Source organism: Bombina bombina, chromosome 8 (assembly GCF_027579735.1).
Source record: "Bombina bombina isolate aBomBom1 chromosome 8, aBomBom1.pri, whole genome shotgun sequence".
NCBI classification, from domain to species: domain Eukaryota; kingdom Metazoa; phylum Chordata; class Amphibia; order Anura; family Bombinatoridae; genus Bombina; species Bombina bombina.
This window is the reverse complement of record NC_069506.1, coordinates 262,614,503-262,637,378: the sequence shown is the minus strand read 5'-3', so window position 1 is coordinate 262,637,378 and position 22,876 is coordinate 262,614,503. Positions and strand designations below refer to the sequence as shown.

The following is a 22,876-nucleotide window of genomic DNA, read 5'->3' as shown; positions in this document are numbered from 1 at the left end:
AAGTGACGCCCATATTTTTTCGCGCCAAATAAGACGCCCACATTATTTGGCGCCTAAATACTTTTTGGCGCCAAAAATGACGCCACATCCGGAACGCCGACATTTTTGGCGCGAAATAACGTCAAAGAATGACGCAACTTCCGGCGACACGTATGACGCCGGAAACGGAAATAGAATTTTTGCGCCAAAAAAGTCCGCGCCAAGAATGACGCAATAAAATGAAGCATTTTCAGCCCCCGCGAGCCTAACAGCCCACAGGGAAAAAGTCAAATTTTAAGGTAAGAAAAAATGATCAAATCAAAATGCATTATCCCAAATATGAAACTGACTGTCTGAAAATAAGGAAAGTTGAACATTCTGAGTCAAGGCAAATAAATGTTTGAATACATATATTTAGAACTTTATAAACAAAGTGCCCAACCATAGCTTGGAGTGTCACAGAAAATAAGACTTACTTACCCCAGGACACTCATCTACATATAGCAGATAGCCAAACCAGTACTGAAACGAGAATCAGCAGAGGTAATGGTATATATAAGAGTATATCGTCGATCTGAAAAGGGAGGTAAGAGATGAATCTCTACGACCGATAACAGAGAACCTATGAAATAGACCCCTTAGAAGGAGATCACTGCATTCAAATAGGCAATACTCTCCTCACATCCCTCTGACATTCACTGCACGCTGAGAGGAAAACCGGGCTCCAACTTGCTGCGGAGCGCATATCAACGTAGAATCTAGCACAAACTTACTTCACCACCTCCATCGGAGGCAAAGTTTGTAAAAACTGAATTGTGGGTGTGGTGAGGGGTGTATTTATAGGCATTTTGAGGTTTGGGAAACTTTGCCCCTCCTGGTAGGAATGTATATCCCATACGTCACTAGCTCATGGACTCTTGCTAATTACATGAAAGAAATATAAGTGTGAGAGCGCTACAAATGCTAAAGGTAAATGGAATAACAAAATAAGAGAAGTTAAACCAAAAGTAAGATAAACCCCTCATGCAGGGAGAAACACGTTGATGTTAAAGCCGTCTTTTTTACACTGACATGGAGCAATTAAAGGGCCATTATACACTCTTTTTTTCTTTGCATAAATGTTTTGTAGATGATCTATTTATAAAGCCCATAAAGTTTGTTTTTTAAAGAAATGTATAATTTTGCTTATTTTTAAATAACATTGCTCTGATTTTCAGACTCCTAACCAAGCCCCAAAGTTTTATTTGAATACCGTCAGCTGCCTTCTCGAGTTTGCTCCTGTTTGTGTAAAGGGTCTTTACATATCCAAAGAAGGGGGAGGCTCTTATTTCCCACTTGCAGTGGGCTTTCCATCTGCCTTTTCAACAGAGCTAAACTGAAAGCTTCTAAGTACGTTTTTAAACCATTTTATACTGGATTTTTATATCAGTATCTGTGCATCTTATTCTTTATAGTAGTGTCTATTACATGCAGTTATATGAAAATGAGTGTATACTGTCCCTTTAAGTGTATTTGAAAGTGAAAGAAAAAATACTCTTTTTGCAAATCGCTTACTTTGAAAGCGTGGACTTTTGTGCAAACTACCAATATGGGAATCCACCTTGACACTGGCTTGTGAACCGGAGTTCCTCACTGCCTGCTGATACCAAGTTTAAAGAGAAATAAAGAAATAAATAACAACTGCGCATCTCCATCCTGCGTGCTATATGTACTAAGAGCGGATGGTCACACTATTGTAATCGATAATCTTTGAGAGCGATCCAGCCTCCAGTTATAAGATCTAACCTCTGACCTTGGAGGTCTGTGACAAGTCTAACAGACACATGATTCTGTGACGTCCAAAGGAAACACCAACGCTGAGAGAGGCTGGTAAGCTCCCGGATCTATCATCGGCATAAATAAGGCACTGAAAATGTACTCCGTGACTGAGGAGATAATCGCTTACAGTGTTGCGATCCACGCTGTCATTAAGCTATCCCACTATACTGATGTAAGACCGGTCTATTTACACAGGTGCTTTGACTTTGCAATAGCACCTAACAGATGCCACTTTCGGCTACTTTGGACGCTGGGGTTAAATATTCCCTATCCTTTAGAATACTCCTTTAGGAGCAATATTGTGCACATATATATATTTTAGGTTGAGCCCTGTTTTATCCGTGCTGCTATATAGGAGATGTCCGATCTCACCTTGAATATAGACCAGTCTCAAAAAAAGACATTGCAGACTTAGAAAAAGTTCAGAGAAGGGCCACAAAACTAATAAGGGGAATTGAGAATTTAAGCTATGAGGAGAGGCTATCCAAACCTGGTCTGTTTTCTCTAGAAAAAAAAAACATAATTTATGTAAGAACTTACCTGATAAATTCATTTCTTTCATATTGGCAAGAGTCCATGAGCTAGTGACGTATGGGATATACAATCCTACCAGGAGGGGCAAAGTTTCCCAAACCTCAAATTGCCTATAAATACACCCCTCACCACACCCACAATTCAGTTTAACGAATAGCTAAGTAGTAGGGTGATAAAGAAAGGAGTAAAAAGCATCAACAAAGGAATTTGGAAATAATTGTGCTTTATACGAAAAATCATAACCACCATAAAAAGGGTGGGTCTCATGGACTCTTGCTACTATGAAAGAAATGAATTTATCAGGTAAGTTCATAAATAAATTATGTTTTCTTTCATGTAATTGGCAAGAGTCCATGAGCTAGTGACGTATGGGATAGTAATACCCAAGATGTGGAACTCCACAGAAGAATCACTAGAGAGGGAGGGATAAAATAATAACAGCCATTTTACGCTGAAAAAAAATAAATCCACAACCCAAAATATAAGTTTATTCTCATAATGAAAAGAAAAAACTCAAACATAAGCAGAGGAATAAAACTGAAACAGCTGCCTGAAAACCTTTTCTACCAAAAACTGCTTCCGAGGAAGCAAATACATCAAAACGGTAGAATTTAGTAAATGTATGCAAAGAAGACCAAGTTGCTGCTTTGCAAATCTGATCAACTGAAGCTTCATTCTTAAAAGCCCACAAAGTGGAGACTGATCTAGTAGAATGAGCTATAATTCTCTGAGACAGGGCCTGACCCGACTCCAAATAAGCTTGATGAATCAAAAGATTTAACCAAGATGCCAAGGAAATGGCAGAAGCCTTCTGACCTTTCCTAGAACCAGAAAAGATAACAAATAGACTAGAAGTCTTCCTGAAATTTTTAGTAGCTTTAACATAATATTTCAAAGCTCTTACAACATCCAAAGAATGTAAGGATCTCTCCAAAGAATTCTTAGGATTAGGACACAAAGAAGGGACAACAATTTCTCTATTAATGTTGTTAGACTTCACAACCTTAGGTAAGAATTTAAATGAAGTCTGCAAAACTGCCTTATCCTGATGGAAAATCAGAAAAAGAGATTCACAAGAAAGAGCAGATAATTCAGAAACTCTTCTAGCAGAAGAGATGGCCAAAAGGAACAAAACTTTCCAAGAAAGTAGTTTAATGTCCAAAGAATGCATAGGCTCAAAAGGAGGAGCCTGTAAGGCCTTCAAAATCAAATTAACACTCCAAGGAGGAGAGATTGATTAAATAACAGGCTTGATATGGACGAAAGCCTGTACAAAACAGTGAATATCAGGAAGCTTAGCAATCTTTCTGTGAAATAAAACAGAAAGAGCAGAGATTTGTCCCTTTAAGGAACTTGCAGACAAACCTTTATCCAAACCATCCTGAAGAAACTGTAAAATTCTAGGAATTCTAAAAGAATGCCAGGAGAATTTATGAGACAAACACCATGAAATATAAGTCTTCCAAACTCGATAATAAATCTTCCTATTAACAGATTTACAAGCCTGTAACATAGTATTAATCACTGAGTCAGAGAAACCTCTATGACTAAGCACTAGGCGTTCAATTTCCATACCTTCAAATTTAATGATTTGAGATCCTGATGGAAAAACGGACCTTGAGACAGAAAGTCTAGCCTTAATGGAAGTGGCCAAGGTTGGCAGCTGGACATACGAACAAGATCCGCATACCAAAACCTGTAAGGCCATGCTGGAGCTACCAGCAACACAAACGATTGTTCCATGATGATTTTGGAAATCACTTTTGGAAGAAGAACTAGAGGCGGGAAGATAAGCAGGTTGGTAACACCAAGGAACAGCTAATGCATCCAATGCTTCCGCCTGAGGATCCCTGGAGCTGGACAGTTACCTGGGAAGTTTCTTGTTTAGATGGGAAGCCATCAGATCTATTTCTGGAAGACCCCACATCTGAACAATCTGAGAAAACACATCTGAATGGAGCTACCACTCCCCCGGATGTAAAGTCTGACGGCTGAGATAATCCGCTTCCCAATTGTCTATAACTGGGATATGAACCGCAGAAATTAGACAGGAGCTGGATTCCGCCCAAGCAAGTATCCAAGAAACTTCTTTCATGGCTTGGGGACTGCGAGTCTCACCCTGATGATTGCCATATTCCACAGTTGTGTTATTGTCTGTCTGAAAACAAATGAACGGTTCTCTCTTCAACAGAGGCCACACCTGAAGAGCCCTGAAGATAGCACGGAGTTCTAAAAACATAATTTATGCTTACCTGATAAATTTATTTCTCTTGTAGTGTATCCAGTCCACGGATCATACATTACTTGTGGGATATTCTACTTCCCAACAGGAAGTTGCAAGAGGATCACCCACAGCAGAGCTGCTATATAGCTCCTCCCCTCACTGCCATATCCAGTCATTCGACCGAAACAAGCCGAGAAAGGAGAAACCATAGGGTGCAGTGGTGACTGTAGTTTAATTAAAATTTAGACCTGCCTGAAAAGGACAGGGCGGGCCGTGGACTGGATACACTACAAGAGAAATAAATTTATCAGGTAAGCATAAATTATGTTTTCTCTTGTTAAGTGTTTCCAGTCCACGGATCATCCATTACGTGTGGGATACCAATACCAAAGCTAAAGTACACGGATGATGGGAGGAACAAGGCAGGAACTTAAACGGAAGGAACCACTGCCAGTAGAACCTTTCTCCCAAAAACAGCCTCCGAAGAAGCAAAAGTATCAAATTTGTAAAATTTGGAAAAAGTATGAAGCGAAGACCAAGTTGCAGCCTTGCAAATCTGTTCAACAAAGGCCTCATTTTTAAAGGCCCAGGTGGAAGCCACAGCTCTAGTAGAATGAGCTGTAATCCTTTCAGGAGGCTGCTGTCCAGCAGTCTCATAGGCTAAACGGATTATACTCCGAAGCGAAAAAGAAAGAGAGGTTGCCGAGGCCTTCGGACCTCTCCTCTGTCCAGAGTAAACAACAAACAGGTTAGGTGTTTGGTGAAAATCTTTAGTAGCCTGTAAGTAAAACTTCAAGGCACGGACTACGTCTAGATTATGCAAAAGACGTTCCTTCTTTGAAGAAGGATTAGGACATAATGATGGAACAACAATCTCTTGATTGATATTCTTGTTAGAAACCACCTTAGGTAAAAACCCAGGTTTTGTACGCAGAACAACTTTATCTGAATGAAAGATCAGATAAGGAGAATCACAATGTAAGGCAGATAACTCCGAGACTCTTCGAGCCGAGGAAATAGCCATCAGAAAAAGAACTTTCCATGAAAGAAGTTTGATATCAATAGAATGAAGGGGTTCAAACGGAACCCCTTGAAGAACTTTAAGAACCAAGTTTAAGCTCCATGGAGGAGCAACAGGTTTAAACACAGGCTTAATTCTAACTAAAGCCTGACAAAATGCCTGAAAGTCTGGAACTTCTGCCAGACGCTTGTGTAAAAGGACAGAGCAGAAATCTGTCCCTTTAAAGAACTAGCTGATAATCCTTTGTCCAAACCCTCTTGGAGGAAGGACAATATCCTAGGAATCCTAATCCTACTCCATGAGTAATTCTTGGATTCACCCCAATGAAGATATTTACGCCATATCTTGTGGTAAATTTTCCTGGTGACAGGCTTTCGTGCTTGTATTAAGGTATCAAGCGTTCAATCTCCATGCAGTCAGTCTCAGAGAAAGTAGATTCGGATGATTGAAAGGACCTTGTATTAGAAGGTCTTGTCTCAGAGGCACAGTCCATGGTGGAAAGGATGACATGTCCACTAGGTCTGCATACCAGGTCCTGCGTGGCCACGCAGGCGCTATCAATATCACCGATGCTCTTTCCTGTTTGATTTTGGCAATCAGACGAGGGAGCAGAGGAAACGGTGGAAACACATAAGCCAGGTTGAAGAACCAAGGCGCTGCTAGAGCATCTATCAGTGCTGCTTCTGGGTCCCTGGACCTGGATCCGTAACAAGGAAGCTTGGCGTTCTGGCGAGACGCCATGAGATCCAATTCTGGTTTGCCCCAACGGAGAACCAATTGAGCAAACACCTCCGGATGGAGTTCCCATTCCCCCAGATGAAAAGTCTGACGACTTAGAAAATCCGCCTCCCAGTTCTCTACACCTGGGATATGGATCGCTGACAGGTGGCAAGAGTGAGTCTCTGCCCAGCGAATAATCTTGGAGACTTCTGACATCGCTAGGGAACTCCTGGTTCCCCCTTGATGGTTGATGTAAGCCACAGTCGTGATGTTGTCCGACTGAAATCTGAAGAACCTCAGTGTTGCTAGCTGAGGCCAAGCCAGAAGAGCATTGAATATTGCTCTTAACTCCAGAATATTTATTGGGAGGAGTTTCTCCTCCTGAGTCCATGAACCCTGAGCCTTCAGGGAGTTCCAGACTGCACCCCAACCTAGAAGGCTGGCATCTGTTGTTACAATTGTCCAATCTGGTCTGCAAAAGGTCATACCCTTGGACAGATGGGCCCGAGATAACCACCAGAGAAGAGAATCTCTGGTTTCCTGATCCAGATTTAGTAGAGGGGACAAATCTGTGTAATCCCCATTCCACTGACTGAGCATGCATAATTGCAGCGGTCTGAGATGCAGGCTCGCAAATGGCACTATGTCCATCGCCGCTACCATTAAGCCGATTACTTCCATGCACTGAGCCACCGTGGGGCGCGGAATGGAGTGAAGAACACGGCAAGCATTTAGAAGTTTTGATAACCTGGACTCCGTCAGGTAAATTTTCATTTCTACAGAATCTATTAGAGTCCCTAGGAAGGAAACCCTTGTGAGAGGAGATAGAGAACTCTTTTCTTCGTTCACTTTCCACCCATGCGACCTCAGGAATGCCAGAACTATCTCTGTATGAGATTTGGCAATTTGAAAGCTTGACGCCTGTATCAGGATGTCGTCCAGGTAAGGAGCCACCGCTATACCTCGCGGTCTTAGGACCGCCAGAAGTGAGCCCAGAACCTTTGTAAAAATTCTTGGGGCTGTAGCCAACCCGAATGGAAGAGCTACAAATTGGTAATGCCTGTCTAGAAAGGCAAACCTCAGGAACTGATGATGATTCTTGTGAATCGGAATGTGAAGGTAGGCATCCTTTAAGTCCACTGTGGTCATGTACTGACCCTCTTGGATCATGGGTAAAATGGTTTGAATAGTTTCCATCTTGAATGACGGAACTCTGAGGAATTTGTTTAGGATCTTTAAATCCAAAATTGGTCTGAAGGTTCCCTCTTTTTTGGGAACCACAAACAGATTTGAATAAAACCCCTGTCCTTGTTCCGTCCGCGGAACTGGATTGATCACTCCCATTACAAGGAGATCTTGTACGCAGCTTAGGAATGCCTCTTTCTTTATCTGGTTTGCAGATAATCTTGAAAGGTGAAATCTCCCTTGTGGAGGAGAAGCTTTGAAGTCCAGAAGATATCCCTGAGATATGATCTCCAACGCCCAGGGATCCTGAACATCTCTTGCCCACGCCTGGGCGAAGAGAGAGAGTCTGCCCCCTACTAGATCCGTTGTCGGATAGGGGGCCGCTCCTTCATGCTGTCTTAGAGGCAGCAGCAGGCTTTCTGGCCTGCTTGCCCTTGTTCCAGGACTGGTTAGGTTTCCAGGCCTGCTTGGATTGAGCAAAAGTTCCCTCTTGTTTTGAAGCAGAGGAAGTTGATGCTGCACCTGCCTTGAAATTTCGAAAGGCACGAAAATTAGACTGTTTGGCCTTTGATTTGGCCCTGTCCTGAGGAAGGGTATGACCCTTACCTCCAGTAATGTCAGCAATAATTTCTTTCAAACCAGGCCCGAATAAGGTGTGCCCCTTGAAAGGAATGTTGAGTAATTTAGACTTTGAAGTCACATCAGCTGACCAGGATTTGAGCCATATCGCCCTACGCGCCTGGATGGCGAATCCGGAATTCTTAGCCGTTAGTTTAGTCAAATGAACAATGGCATCAGAAACAAATGAGTTAGCTAGCTTAAGAGTTCTAAGCTTGTCAACAATTTCAGTCAATAGAGCTGTATGGATGGCCTCTTCCAGGGCCTCAAACCAGAATGCCGCCGCAGCAGTGACAGGCGCAATGCATGCAAAGGGCTGTAAAATAAAACCTTGTTGAATAAACATTTTCTTAAGGTAACCCTCTAATTTTTTATCCATTGGATCTGAAAAAGCACAACTGTCCTCAACTGGGATAGTGGTACGCTTTGCTAAAGTAGAAACTGCTCCATCCACTTTAGGGACAGTCTGCCATAAGTCCCGTGTAGTGGCATCTATTGGAAACATTTTTCTAAATATAGGAGGTGGGGAAAAGGGCACACCGGGCCTATCCCACTCCTTACTAATAATTTCTGTAAGCCTTTTAGGTATTGGAAAAACATCAGTACTCACCGGCACTGCATAGTATTTATCCAGCCTACACAATTTCTCTGGCACTGCAATTGTGTCACAGTCATTCAGAGCAGCTAATACCTCCCCAAGCAATACACGGAGGTTCTCAAGCTTAAATTTAAAATTAGAAATCTCTGAATCAGGTCTCCCCGATTCAGAGACGTCACCCACAGACTGAAGCTCTCCGTCCTCAGGTTCTGCATATTGTGACGCAGTATCAGACATGGCTCTTACAGCATCTATGCGCTCTGTATCTCGTCTAACCCCAGAGCTATCGCGCTTGCCTCTCAATTCAGGCAATCTGGATAATACCTCTGACAGGGTATTATTCATGATTGCAGCCATGTCCTGCAAAGTAATCGCTATGGGCGTCCCTGATGTACTTGGCGCCATATTAGCGTGCGTCCCTTGAGCGGGAGGCGAAGGGTCCGACACGTGGGGAGAGTTAGTCGGCATAACTTCCCCCTCGACAGACCCCTCTGGTGACAATTCTTTTATAGATAAAGACTGATCTTTACTGTTTAAGGTGAAATCAATACATTAAGTACACATTCTATGGGGCTCCACCATGGCTTTTAAACATAATGAACAAGTATCCTCTGTTTCAGACATGTTTGTACAGACTAGCAATGAGACTAGCAAGCTTGGAAAACACTTTAAAGCAAGTTAACAAGCAATATAAAAAACGTTACTGTGCCTTTAAGAGAAACAAATTTTGACAAAATTTGAAATAACAGTGAAAAAAGGCAGTTACACTAACAAAATTTTTACAGTGTATGTAACAAGTCAGCAGAGCATTGCACCCACTTGCAAATGGATGATTAACCCCTTAATAACAAAAAGAGAATAATAAATGACAAAAACGTTTTTTAAACACAGTCACAACAACTGCCACAGTCTACTGTGATTGTTACCCTCCTCAAACACGACTTTGAAGCCTTTTGAGCCCTTCAGAGATGTCCTGTATCATGCAGAGGGAAGCTGAATGTCTCTGTCAGTATTTTTATCTGCACAGAAAAGCACTAAAAAAGGCCCCTCCTACTCATATTACAACAGTGGAAAGCCTCAGGAAACTGTTTCTAGGCAAAAATCAAGCCAGCCATGTGGAAAAAAACTAGGCCTCAATAAGTTTTGTCACCAAACATATATAAAAACGATTAACATGCCAGCAAACGTTTTATATTACACTTTTATAAGAGTATGTATCTCTGTTAATAAGCCTGATACCAGTCGCTATCACTGCATTTAAGGCTTAACTTACATTAATCCGGTATCAGCAGCATTTTTCTAGCAAATTCCATCCCTAGAAATATGTTAACTGCACATACCTTATTGCAGGAAAACCTGCACGCCATTCCCCCTCTGAAGTTACCTCACTCCTCAGAATATGTGAGAACGGCAGTGGATCTTAGTTACTTCTGCTAAGATCATAGAAATCACAGGCAGATTCTTCTTCTAATGCTGCCTGAGATGAAACAGTACACTCCGGTACCATTTAAAAATAACAAACTTTTGATTGAAGTTAAAAAACTAACTATAATACACCACTCTTCTCTTACTACGTCCATCTTTGTTGAGAGTTGCAAGAGAATGACTGGATATGGCAGTGAGGGGAGGAGCTATATAGCAGCTCTGCTGTGGGTGATCCTCTTGCAACTTCCTGTTGGGAAGGAGAATATCCCACAAGTAATGGATGATCCGTGGACTGGATACACTTAACAAGAGAAATATTGATTGGTAACCTTGCCTCTTGAGGTTTCCAAACCCCTTGTGCTGTCAGAAATCCCCAGACAGCTGGACCAACCTGAAAAACTTGCATCTGTTGTGATCACAGTCCAGGTTGGACGAACAAAAGAGGCCCCTTGAACTATACGATGGTGATCTAACCACCAAGTCAGAGAGAGTCGAACATTGGGATTTAAGGATATTAATTGTGATATCTTTGTATAATCCCTGCACCATTGGTTCATCATACAAAGCTGGAGAGGTCTCATATGAAAATGAGCAAAGGGGATCGCGTCCGATGTTGCAGTCATGAGACCTAAAACTTCCATGCACATAGCCACTGAAGGGAATGACTGAGACTGAAGGTTCCGACAAGCTGAAACCAATTTTAATTGTCTCTTATCTGTTAGAGACAGAGTCATGGACACAATCTATCTGGAAACCTAAAAAGGTGAGCCTTGTCTGAGGAATCAAAGAACTTTTTGGTAAATTGATCCTCTAACCATGTCTTTGAATAAACAACACTAGTTGATTTGTGTGAGATTCTGCAGAATGTAAAGACTGAGCTAGTACCAAGATATTGTCTAAATAAGGAAATACCTCAATACCCGTTCTCTGATTACAGAGAGTAGGGCACCGAGAACCTTCGAAAAGATTCTTGGTGCTGTCGCTAGGCCAAACGGAAGAGCAACAAATTGGTAATGCTTGTCTAGAAAAGAGAATCTCAGAAACTGATAATGGTCTGGATGAATCGGAATATGAAGATAAGCATCCTGTAAGTCTATTGTGGACATATAATGCCCTTGCTGAACAAAAGGCAGAATATTCCTTATAGTCACCATTTTGAAAGTTGGCACTCTTACATAACGATTCAAAATGTTCAGATCCAGAACTGGCCTGAAAGAATTTTCTTTCTTTGGGACAATGAAAAGATTTGAATAAAACCACAGACCCTGTTCCTGAAACGGAACTGGTATGATTACCCCTGAAAGCTCCAGGTCTGAAACACACTTCAGAAAAACAGAATTTATGCTTACCTGATAAATTTATTTCTCTTGTGGTGTATCCAGTCCACGGATTCATCCTTTACTTGTGGCATATTCTCCTTCCCAACAGGAAGTGGCAAAGAGAGCACACAGCAGAGCTGTCCATATAGCTCCCCCTCTAGCTCCACCCCCCAGTCATTCGACCGAAGGTTAGGAAGAAAAAGGAGAAACCATAGGGTGCAGTGGTGACTGTAGTTTAAAAATAAAAACCACCTGTCTTATAATGACAGGGCGGGCCGTGGACTGGATACACCACAAGAGAAATAAATTTATCAGGTAAGCATAAATTCTGTTTTCTCTTGTAAGGTGTATCCAGTCCACAGATTCATCCTTTACTTGTGGGATACCAATACCAAAGCTTTAGGACACGGATGAAGGGAGGGAACAAGACAGGTACCTTAAACGGAAGGCACCACTGCTTGTAAAACCTTTCTCCCAAAAATAGCCTCCGAAAAAGCAAAAGTATCAAATTTGGAAAATTTGGAAAAAGTATGCAGCGAAGACCAAGTCGCTGCCTTACAAATCTGTTCAACAGAAGTTTCTAACACCACATTCACTTTACACTTACAATTGCTTAGAGCCGGCAAAGAGAATGACTGGGGGGTGGAGCTAGAGGGGGAGCTATATGGACAGCTCTGCTGTGTGCTCTCTTTGCCACTTCCTGTTGGGAAGGAGAATATCCCACAAGTAAAGGATGAATCCGTGGACTGGATACACCTTACAAGAGAAAGCTTGAGCCTTTACTGGATTTACTGGGATGCGTGAGAGAAAAAACCTTCTAACAGGAGGTCTTACTCTGAAACCTATTCGGTACCCTTGAGAGACAATACTCTGAATCCAATGATTTTGGACAGTATCTGCCCAAATGTTTTGGAAGAATCTTAATCTGCCCCCTACCAGCTGAGCTGGAATGAGGGCGGCACCTTCATGCAGACTTGGGGGCTGGCTTTGGTTTCTTAAACGGTTTGGATTTACTCCAACTTGAAGGTTTCCAATCGGAACCAGATTCTTTGGGGGAAGGATTAGGTTTCTGTTCCTTATTTTGCCGAAAGTAACGAAAGCGGTTAGAAGCTTTAGATTTACCCTTAGGTATTTTATCCTGAGGCAAAACAACTCCCTTCCCCCCCAGTAACAGTTGAAATAATCAAATCCAACTGAGAACCAAATAATTTATTACCTTGGAAAGAAAGAGATAGTAATCTAGACTTAGATACCATGTCAGCATTCCAATATTTAAGCCAAAAAGCACTTCTAGCTAAAATAGCTAAAGACATAGATTTAACATCAATTTTGATGATATAAAAAATGGCATCACAAATAAAATGATTAGCATGTTGAAGCAAGCGAACAATGCTAGACAAATCAGGATCCGTTTCCTGTTGCGCTAAACTTTCCAACCAAAAAGTTGATGCAGCTGCCAACATCAGCCATAGAAATGGCAGGCCTGAGGAGATGACCAGAATATAAATAAGCTTTCCTTAGATAAGATTCAAGTGTCCTATCTAAAGGGTCTTTAAATGAAGTACTATCTTCCAAAGGAATAGTAGCATGTTTAGCAAGAGTAGAAATAGCCCCATCAACTTTGGGGATCTTTTCCCAAAACTCCAATCTAACTGCTGGCAAAGGAATACGATTTTTTAAACCTTGAAGAAGGAATAAAAGAAGTACCAGGCCTATTCCATTCCTTAGAAATCATATCAGAAATAGCATTAGGAACTGGAAAAAGCTCTGGAGTAACCACAGGAGGTTTATAAACAGAATTTAAACGTTTACTAGTTTGAATAACAAGAGGACTAGTTTCCTCAATATCTAATGTAATCAACACTTTTTTTTAACAAGGAACTAATATACTCCATTTTAAATAAATAAGTTGATTTGTCAGTGTCAATATCTGAGGAAGGATCTTCTGAAGCAGATAGATCCTCGTCAGATGAGGATAATTCAGTATGTTTTCGGTCATTAGAAATTTCATCAACTTTATGAGAAGTTTTAAAAGACCTTTTACGTTTATTAGAAGGCAGGATGGCAGACAAAGCCTTCTGAATAGAATCAGCAATAAATTCTTTTAAATTCACAGGTATATCTTGTACATTAGAAGTTGAAGGAACAGCAACAGGCAATGTACTATTACTGATGGACACATTGTCTGCATGTAAAAGTTTATCATGACAACTATTACAAACCACAGCTGTAGATATAATCTCCACAAGTTTAAAAACAAATGCACTTAGCTTTGGTAGAACTGTTATCAGGCAGCAGGGTTCCAACAGTGATTTCTGAGTCAGGATCAGATTGAGACATCTTGCAAAATGTAAGAGAAAGAACAACATATAAAGCAAAATTATCAAATTTCCTTATATGGCAGTTTCAGGAATGGGAAAAAAATGCAAACAGCATAGCCCTCTGACATAAAAAAAGGCATGAGGCATATAGGAATGGGGTTTTAAATAATGAAATTATTTGGCGTCAAGTATGACGCACAACGTAACTGAAATTCTTTTGGCACTAACAACATCCGGAAATGACACACTCGCATAATTAACAACGCAACCTTGTGCAAGGAACTCGGCGCCAACTAAGACGCAGGAAATTACGAATTTGCATCATCGGATGTACCGTCGCGCCAAAAAAATTCTCGTGCCAAGAATGACACAAACGTTGGCATTTTGTTCCCTCGCAGGCCTAAATTTGCCCGCGAAATTTGAAAGAAAAAAACATATCAATTTGAAAAAAGACTAAACCCCAGGTAAGAAAAATATTTCCTTATATGTTTATCCCCAAATATGAAACTGACAGTCTGAAAAAGGAAATACATAAACCTGACTCATGGCGAATATAAGTACAATACATATATTTAGAACTTTATATTAATGCATAAAGTGCCAAACCATAGCTGAGGGTGTCTAAGTAAAAAAAACCATACTTACCGAAAGACACACATCCACATATAGCAGATAGCCAAACCAGTACTGAAATGGTTATCAGTAGAGGTAATGGAATATGAGAGTATATCGTAGATCTGAAAAAGGAGGTAGGAGATGAATCTCTACGACCGATAACAGAGAACCTATGAAATAGATCTCCCGTGAGGAAAACAGAATTTATGTTTACCTGATAAATTACTTTCTCCAACGGTGTGTCCGGTCCACGGCGTCATCCTTACTTGTGGGATATTCTCTTCCCCAACAGGAAATGGCAAAGAGCCCAGCAAAGCTGGTCACATGATCCCTCCTAGGCTCCGCCTACCCCAGTCATTCGACCGACGTTAAGGAGGAATATTTGCATAGGAGAAACCATATGTTACCGTGGTGACTGTAGTTAAAGAAAATAAATTATCAGACCTGATTAAAAAAACCAGGGCGGGCCGTGGACCGGACACACCGTTGGAGAAAGTAATTTATCAGGTAAACATAAATTCTGTTTTCTCCAACATAGGTGTGTCCGGTCCACGGCGTCATCCTTACTTGTGGGAACCAATACCAAAGCTTTAGGACACGGATGAAGGGAGGGAGCAAATCAGGTCACCTAAATGGAAGGCACCACGGCTTGCAAAACCTTTCTCCCAAAAATAGCCTCAGAAGAAGCAAAAGTATCAAATTTGTAAAATTTAGAAAAAGTGTGCAGTGAAGACCAAGTCGCTGCCTTACATATCTGATCAACAGAAGCCTCGTTCTTGAAGGCCCATGTGGAAGCCACAGCCCTAGTGGAGTGAGCTGTGATTCTTTCAGGAGGCTGCCGTCCGGCAGTCTCATAAGCCAATCGGATAATGCTTTTAATCCAGAAGGAGAGAGAGGTAGAAGTTGCTTTTTGACCTCTCCGTTTACCAGAATAAACAACAAACAAAGACAAAGTTTGTCTGAAATCCTTAGTAGCTGCTAAGTAAAATTTGAGAGCACGAACTACATCCAAGTTGTGCAACAAACGTTCCTTCTTTGAAACTGGATTAGGACACAAAGAAGGCACAACTATCTCCTGGTTAATGTTTTTGTTAGAAACAACTTTTGGAAGAAAACCAGGTTTAGTACGCAAAACCACCTTATCTGCATAGAACACCAGATAAGGAGAAGAACACTGCAGAGCAGATAATTCTGAAACTCTTCTAGCAGAAGAAATTGCAACCAAAAACAAAACTTTCCAAGATAATAACTTAATATCAACGGAATGTAAGGGTTCAAACGGAACCCCCTGAAGAACTGAAAGAACTAGGTTGAGACTCCAAGGAGGAGTCAAAATTTTGTAAACAGGCTTGATTCTAACCAGAGCCTGAACAAAGGCTAGAACATCTGGCACAGCTGCCAGCTTTTTGTGAAGTAACACAGACAAGGCAGAAATCTGTCCCATCAAGGAACTTGCAGATAATCCTTTTTCCAATCCTTCTCGAAGGAAGGATAGACTCTTAGGAATCTTAACCTTGTCCCAAGGGAATCCTGCAGATTCACACCAACAGATATACCAAATTATGTGGTAATTTTTCTGGTTACAGGCTTTCAGGCCTGAACAAGAGTATTAATAACAGAATCTGAGAACCCTCGCTTTGATAAGATCAAGCGTTCAATCTCCAAGCAGTCAGCTGGAGTGGGTCGAACGGACCTAGAACAAGAAGGTCTCTCAAAGGTAGCTTCCATGGTGGAGCCGATGACATATTCACCAGATCTGCATACCAAGTCCTGCGTGGCCACGCAGGGGCTATCAAAATCACCGACGCCCTCTCCTGATTGATCCTGGCTACCAGCCTGGGGATGAGAGGAAACGGCGGGAACACATAAGCTAGTTTGAAGGTCCAAGGTGCTACTAGTGCATCCACTAGAGCCGCCTTGGGATCCCTGGATCTGTACCCGTAGTAAGGAACTCTGAAGTTCTGACGAGAGGCCATCAGATCCATGTCTGGAATGCCCCACGGTTGAGTGACTTGGGCAAAGATTTCCGGATGGAGTTCCCACTCCCCCGGATGCAATGTCTGACGACTCAGAAAATCCGCTTCCCAATTTTCCACTCCTGGGATGTGGATAGCAGACAGGTGGCAGGAGTGAGACTCCGCCCATAGAATGATTTTGGTCACTTCTTCCATCGCTAGGGAACTCCTTGTTCCCCCCTGATGGTTGATGTATGAACTTGGCCCTCGCTAGCTGAGGCCAAGCTTTGAGAGCATTGAATATCGCTCTCAGTTCCAGAATATTTATCGGTAGAAGAGATTCTACCCGAGACCAAAGACCCTGAGCTTTCAGGGATCCCCAGACCGCGCCCCAGCCCATCAGACTGGCGTCGGTCGTGACAATGACCCACTCTGGTCTGCGGAAGGTCATCCCTTGTGACAGGTTGTCCAGGGACAGCCACCAACGGAATGAGTCTCTGGTCCTCTGATTTACTTGTATCTTCGGAGACAAGTCTGAATAGTCCCCATTCCACTGACTGAGCATGAACAGTTGTAATGGTCTTAGATGAATGCGCACAAAAGGAACTATGTCCATTGCCGCTACCATCAAACCTATCACTTCCATGCACTGCGCTATGGAAGGAAGAGGAACGGAAAGAAGTATCCGACAAGAGTCTAGAAGTTTTGTTTTTCTGGCTTCTGTCAGAAAAATCCTCATTTCTAAGGAGTCTATTATAGTTCCCAAGAAGGGAACCCTCGTTGACGGAGATAGAGAACTCTTTTCCACGTTCACTTTCCATCCGTGAGATCTGAGAAAGGCCAGGACAATGTCCGTGTGAGCCTTTACTTGAGGAAGGGACGACGCTCGAATCAGAATGTCGTCCAAGTAAGGTACTACAGCAATGCCCCTTGGTCTTAGCACCGCCAGAAGGGACCCTAGTACCTATGAGAAAATCCTAGGAGCAGTGGCTAATCCGAAAGAAAATGCCACGAACTGGAAATGCTTGTCCAGGAATGCAAACCTTAGGAACCGATGATGTTCCTTGTGGATAGGAATATGTAGATACGCATCCTTGAAATCCACCTTGGTCATGAATTGACCTTCCTGGATGGAAGGAAGAAGTGTTCGAATGGTTTCCATCTTGAACGATGGAACCTTGAGAAACTTGTTCAAGATCTTGAGATCTAAGATTGGTCTGAACGTTCCCTCTTTTTTGGGAACTATGAACAGATTGGAGTAGAACCCCATCCCTTGTTCTCCTAATGGAACAGGATGAATCACTCCCATTTTTAGCAGGTCTTCTACCCAATGTAAGAATGCCTGTCTTCTTATGTGGTCTGAAGACAACTGAGACCTGTGGAACCTCCCCCTTGGAGGAAGCCCCTTGAACTCCAGAGAATAACCTTGGGAGACTATTTCTAGCGCCCAAGGATCCAGAACATCTCTTGCCCAAGCCTGAGCGAAGAGAGAGAGTCTGCCCCCCACCAGATCCGGTCCCGGATCGGGGGCCCGCATTTCATGCTGTCTTGGTAGCAGTGGCAGGTTTCCTGGCCTGCTTTCCTTTGTTCCAGCCTTGCATAGGTCTCCAGGCTGGATTGGCTTGAGAAGTATTACCTTCCTGCTTAGAGGACGTAGCCCTTGGGGCTGATCCGTTTCTGCGAAAGGGACGAAACTTAGGTTTATTTTTGGTCTTGAAAAGACCTATCCTGAGGAAGGGCGTGGCCCTTGCCCCCAGTGATATCAGAGATAATCTCTTTCAAGTCAGGGCCAAAGAGTGTTTTCCCCTTGAAAGGAATGTCAAGCAATTTGTTCTTGGAAGACGCATCCGCTGCCCAAGATTTTAACCAAAGCGCTCTGCGCCACAATAGCAAACCCAGAATTTTTTCGCCGCTAACCTAGCCAATTGCAAGGTGGCGTCTAGGGTGAAAGAATTAGCCAATTTAAGAGCACGAATTCTGTCCATAATCTCCTCATAAGAAGAAGAATTACTAATAATCGCCTTTCCTAGCTCATCAAACTAGAAACACGCGGCTGCAGTGACAGGGACAATGCATGCAATTGGTTGTAGAAGGGAACCTTGCTGAACAAACATCTTTAGCAGACCTTCTAATTTTTTATCCATAGGATCTTGGAAAGCACAACTATCTTCTATGGGTATAGTGGCGCGCTTGTGTAGAGTAGAAACCGCCCCCTCGACCTTGGGGACTGTCTGCCATCAGTCCTTTCTGGGGTCGACTATAGGAAAACAATTTTATAAATATGGGGGGAGGTACTAAAGGTATACCGGGCCTGTCCCATTCTTTACTAACAATGTACGCCACCCGCTTGGATATAGGAAAAACTTCGGGGGGCCCCGGGGCCTCTAAGAACTTTTCCATTTTACATAGTGGTTCTGGAATGACCAGATAATCACAATCATCCAAATTGGATAACACCTCCTTAAGCAGAGCGCGGAGATGTTCCAACTTAAATTTAAAAGTAATCACATCAGGTTCAGCTTGTTGAGAAATGTTTCCTGAATCTGAAATTTCTCCCTCAGACAAAACCTCCCTGGCCCCCTCAGACTGGTGTAGGGGCCCTTCAGAAACCATATCATCAGCGTTCTCATGCTCTACAGAATTTTCTAAAACAGAGCAGTCGCGCTTTCGCTGATAAGTGGGCATATTGGCTAAAATGTTTTTGATAGAATTATCCATTACAGCCGTTAAATGTTGCATAGTAAGGAGTATTGGCGCACTAGATGTACTAGGGGCCTCCTGTATGGGCAAGACTGGTGTAGACGAAGGAGGGGATGATGCAGTACCATGCTTACTCCCCTCACTTGAGGAATCATCTTGGGCATCATTTTTACTAAATTTTTTTATGACATAAAATACATATAGTTAAATGAGAAGGAACCTTGGTTTCCCCACAGTCAGAACACAATCTATCTGGTAGTTCAGACATGTTAAACAGGCATAAACTTGATAACAAAGCACAAAAAAACGTTTTAAAATAAAACCGTTACTGTCACTTTAAATTTTAAACTAAACACACTTTATTACTGCAATTGCGAAAAAGTATGAAGGAATTGTTCAAAATTCACCAAAATTTCACCACAGTGTCTTAAAGCCTTAAAAGTATTGCACACCAAATTTGGAAGCTTTAACCCTTAAAATAACGGAACCGGAGCCGTTTTTATATTTAACCCCTTTACAGTCCCTGGAATCTGCTTTGCTGAGACCCAACCAAGCCCAAAGGGGAATACGATACCAAATGATGCCTTCAGAAAGACTTTTCTATGTATCAGAGCTCCACACACATGCAGCTGCATGCCATGCTGTCCTCAAAAACAAGTGCGCCATACCGGCGCGAAAATGAGGCTCTGACTATGATTAGGGAAAGCCCCTAAAGAATAAGGTGTCTAAAACAGTGCCTGCCGATATAATCATATCAAAATACCCAGAATAAATGATTCCTCAAGGCTAAATATGTGTTAATAATGAATCGATTTAGCCCAGAAAAAGTCTACAGTCTTAATAAGCCCTTGTGAAGCCCTTATTTACTATCTTAATAAACATGGCTTACCGGATCCCATAGGGAAAATGACAGCTTCCAGCATTACATCGTCTTGTTAGAATGTGTCATACCTCAAGCAGTAAGAGACTGCACACTGTTCCCCCAACTGAAGTTAATTGCTCTCAACAGTCCTGTGTGGAACAGCCATGGATTTTAGTTACGGTGCTAAAATCATTTTCCTCATACAAACAGAAATCTTCATCTCTTTTCTGTTTCTGAGTAAATAGTACATACCAGCACTATTTTAAAATAACAAACTCTTGATTGAATAATAAAAACTACAGTTAAACACTAAAAAACTCTAAGCCATCTCCGTGGAGATGTTGCCTGTACAACGGCAAAGAGAATGACTGGGGTAGGCGGAGCCTAGGAGGGATCATGTGACCAGCTTTGCTGGGCTCTTTGCCATTTCCTGTTGGGGAAGAGAATATCCCACAAGTAAGGATGACGCCGTGGACCGGACACACCTATGTTGGAGAAAACCATTGCATTCAATAGGTGATACTCCCTTCACATCCCTCTGACATTCACTGTACTCTGAGAGGAACCGGGTTTCAAAATGCTGAGAAGCGCATATCAACGTATAAATCTTAGCACAAACTTACTTCACCACCTCCATAGGAGGCAAAGTTTGTAAAAACTAAATTGTTGGTGTGGTGAGGGGTGTACTTATAGGCATTTTGAAGTTTGGGAAACTTTGCCCCTCCTGGTAGGATTGTATATCCCATACGTCACTAGCTCATGGACTCTTGCCAATTACATGAAAGAAAAGGTGCTTTAGAGGTGACATGATACATTTATATAATTAATTATATTCAAGGTCCATATACAGAGATGGCGGAAGCTCTGTTTATTCCAAGAAAATAGTTTGTGACAAGGTTATAATTTAAAGCTAGAGGAAAGGAGATTTAACTCCAACAATGTAAATTTTTTTTTTTTACTCAGCAATCAAATTGTGGAACTCATTACCTAAGGAGGTAGTAAATGCCAATACCTTAAATACATTTAAAAGATATTAAGATACATTTATGGCTAGAAACAGAATTTAGGGATGATTGTTTGTGTTAAATGGGTCACCTTTTTTAATGGGATTAATATAAGCTCAACTGGAACTTTTATTGTAAATATATTAAGATTTGAATAGGTTGAACACGACTGACTTCTGTCTTTCTTCAACCTCATCTAGCATGTTACTATGTTATTAACTTACTACTGAAGGAATGTGATGGACTAACGTCACTCTGCTCAGGTGATTCTGAAGAAACAGACTCATCAGAAGGCACTGCTGGAACAAAACAAAAAAGCTTAAAAAGGGACATAAAACCCCAAAATGTTTCTTTCATGATTCAGATAGAACATACAATTTTCCAATTTACTTATCAAATGTTCTTTGTTTGCTTGGTATTGTTGAAAATCAAGAAGGTAAGCTCAGGAGCATGCACGTGTCTGAAGCACTATACAGCAGCAGTTTTAAAAGGATGTTATACATTAGCAAGATCACTAAGCTTTTTTTTTTTGCCATCTAATCTTCCAGAAGTGTCCATGCTACCTATCTAGATATCTCTTCAACCAAGAATAACATGAAAATGAAGCATATTGGAAACTTGGAGTCTTGAACAATATATGTATTACATTGTTACAAAAAGGTCAAGTGAACACAACAGTAGAACCCTAAACAAAAGCTGAATATAATTTGTTTAACTTAAAGGGATAAGCAACATCATTTTTTTCTTTCATGATTTAGAAAGAGCATGCAATTTTTTAACAACTTTCTAATTTACTTCTATTATCTAATTTGCTTCATTCTCTTGTAATCCTTTGCTGAAAAGCATATCTAGATAGGCTGAGTAGCTGCTGATTGATGGCTGCACATAGATGCCTCGTGTGATTGGTTCAACCATGTGCATTGCTATTCAACAAAACATATCTAAAGAATGAAACATATTAGATAATAGAAGTAAATTGGAATGTTGTTTAAAATTGTATTCTCTATCTGAATAATGAAAAAAAATTAAGAATTAAGTAAACAACCCTGGTATGTTGTCCCTTGCCTTTAACATTTACTCTCTCCATCAGGATGTAAAGATTTCATTAAAGGGACAGTAAACGTAAAGAATAATGTTATATAATTCTGCACATAGTCTTAACGAAAGGTTTAAAAACCAAAAGATTTGAGAGATTTAAGCTCTCAAAGTTGCACTTACCTGGTCTCCTCTCCAGCTCTGTTCTGGTAGCGGGAGCGAGCTGCATTTAGTTCAATAGCGAGATTGGGCATGATGCGATTAGACAGCGCACTCACAAACCACTTTGGAAAAAGAAGACCTGATCAGAAGAGCCTGGAGAGGAGACCAGGTAAGTGCAACTTTGAGAGCTAAAATTTCTCAAATCTTTTGATTTTTAAACCTGTCGCTAAGATTCATATGAACTACCTTCTGTAATGCATCTTCTTGCACCTTACAAACTATATAGGTTGACATTCCCTCAAAGTCAAAATAAGGTTTTGCAAATAACTTGCAATAATAGCAACAAATGTACCCACACAATCTCTAGGATTTAAAGACACAACTGTATGGAAAATGAAGGGCGAGGAAATGCAGAACCTACCACAGGAAGATGGAGCTGCAGAATCCGAGGGTCCTACACATACAGAGGTATCAGACAGTGAAGAAATAGAGACATCAGAGGGAACAGGTCTAGACTCTGCAGGAGCAATAAGAGATCTGAGTCAACACAACAAAACCTAAGCAAAAGATTAAAGGGACACTGAACCCAAATATTTTCTTTCGTGATTCAGATAGAGCATGACATTTTAAGCAACTTTCTAATTTACTCCTATTATAAAATTTTCTTCATTCTCTTGCTATCTTTATTTGAACTGCAAGAATTTAAGTTTAGATGCCGGCCCATTTTTAGTGAACAACCTGGGTTGTCCTTGCTGATTGGTGGATAAATTAATCCACCAAT

General features: G+C 41.5%; 1 protein-coding gene across 9 annotated transcripts in view; it reads right to left on the bottom strand.

The window, feature by feature from the left end:
* The window catches only part of LOC128639111 (tRNA selenocysteine 1-associated protein 1-like), a 159,151-nt gene that overhangs the window by 79,465 nt on the left and 56,810 nt on the right, over positions 1-22,876 (bottom strand). For 5 of the 9 annotated variants that reach the window (XM_053691270.1, XM_053691272.1, XM_053691277.1 and 2 more), the window contains exons 9-10: positions 22,517-22,612; positions 21,123-21,197 (exon numbers count right to left, since the gene is read on the bottom strand). In XM_053691270.1, coding sequence (XP_053547245.1) covers positions 21,123-21,197; positions 22,517-22,612 — 171 coding nt within the window. The remainder of the gene's footprint in view (positions 1-21,122; positions 21,198-22,516; positions 22,613-22,876) is intronic. The other 4 variants (XM_053691271.1, XM_053691274.1, XM_053691275.1 and 1 more) reach the window with 3 other exon arrangements.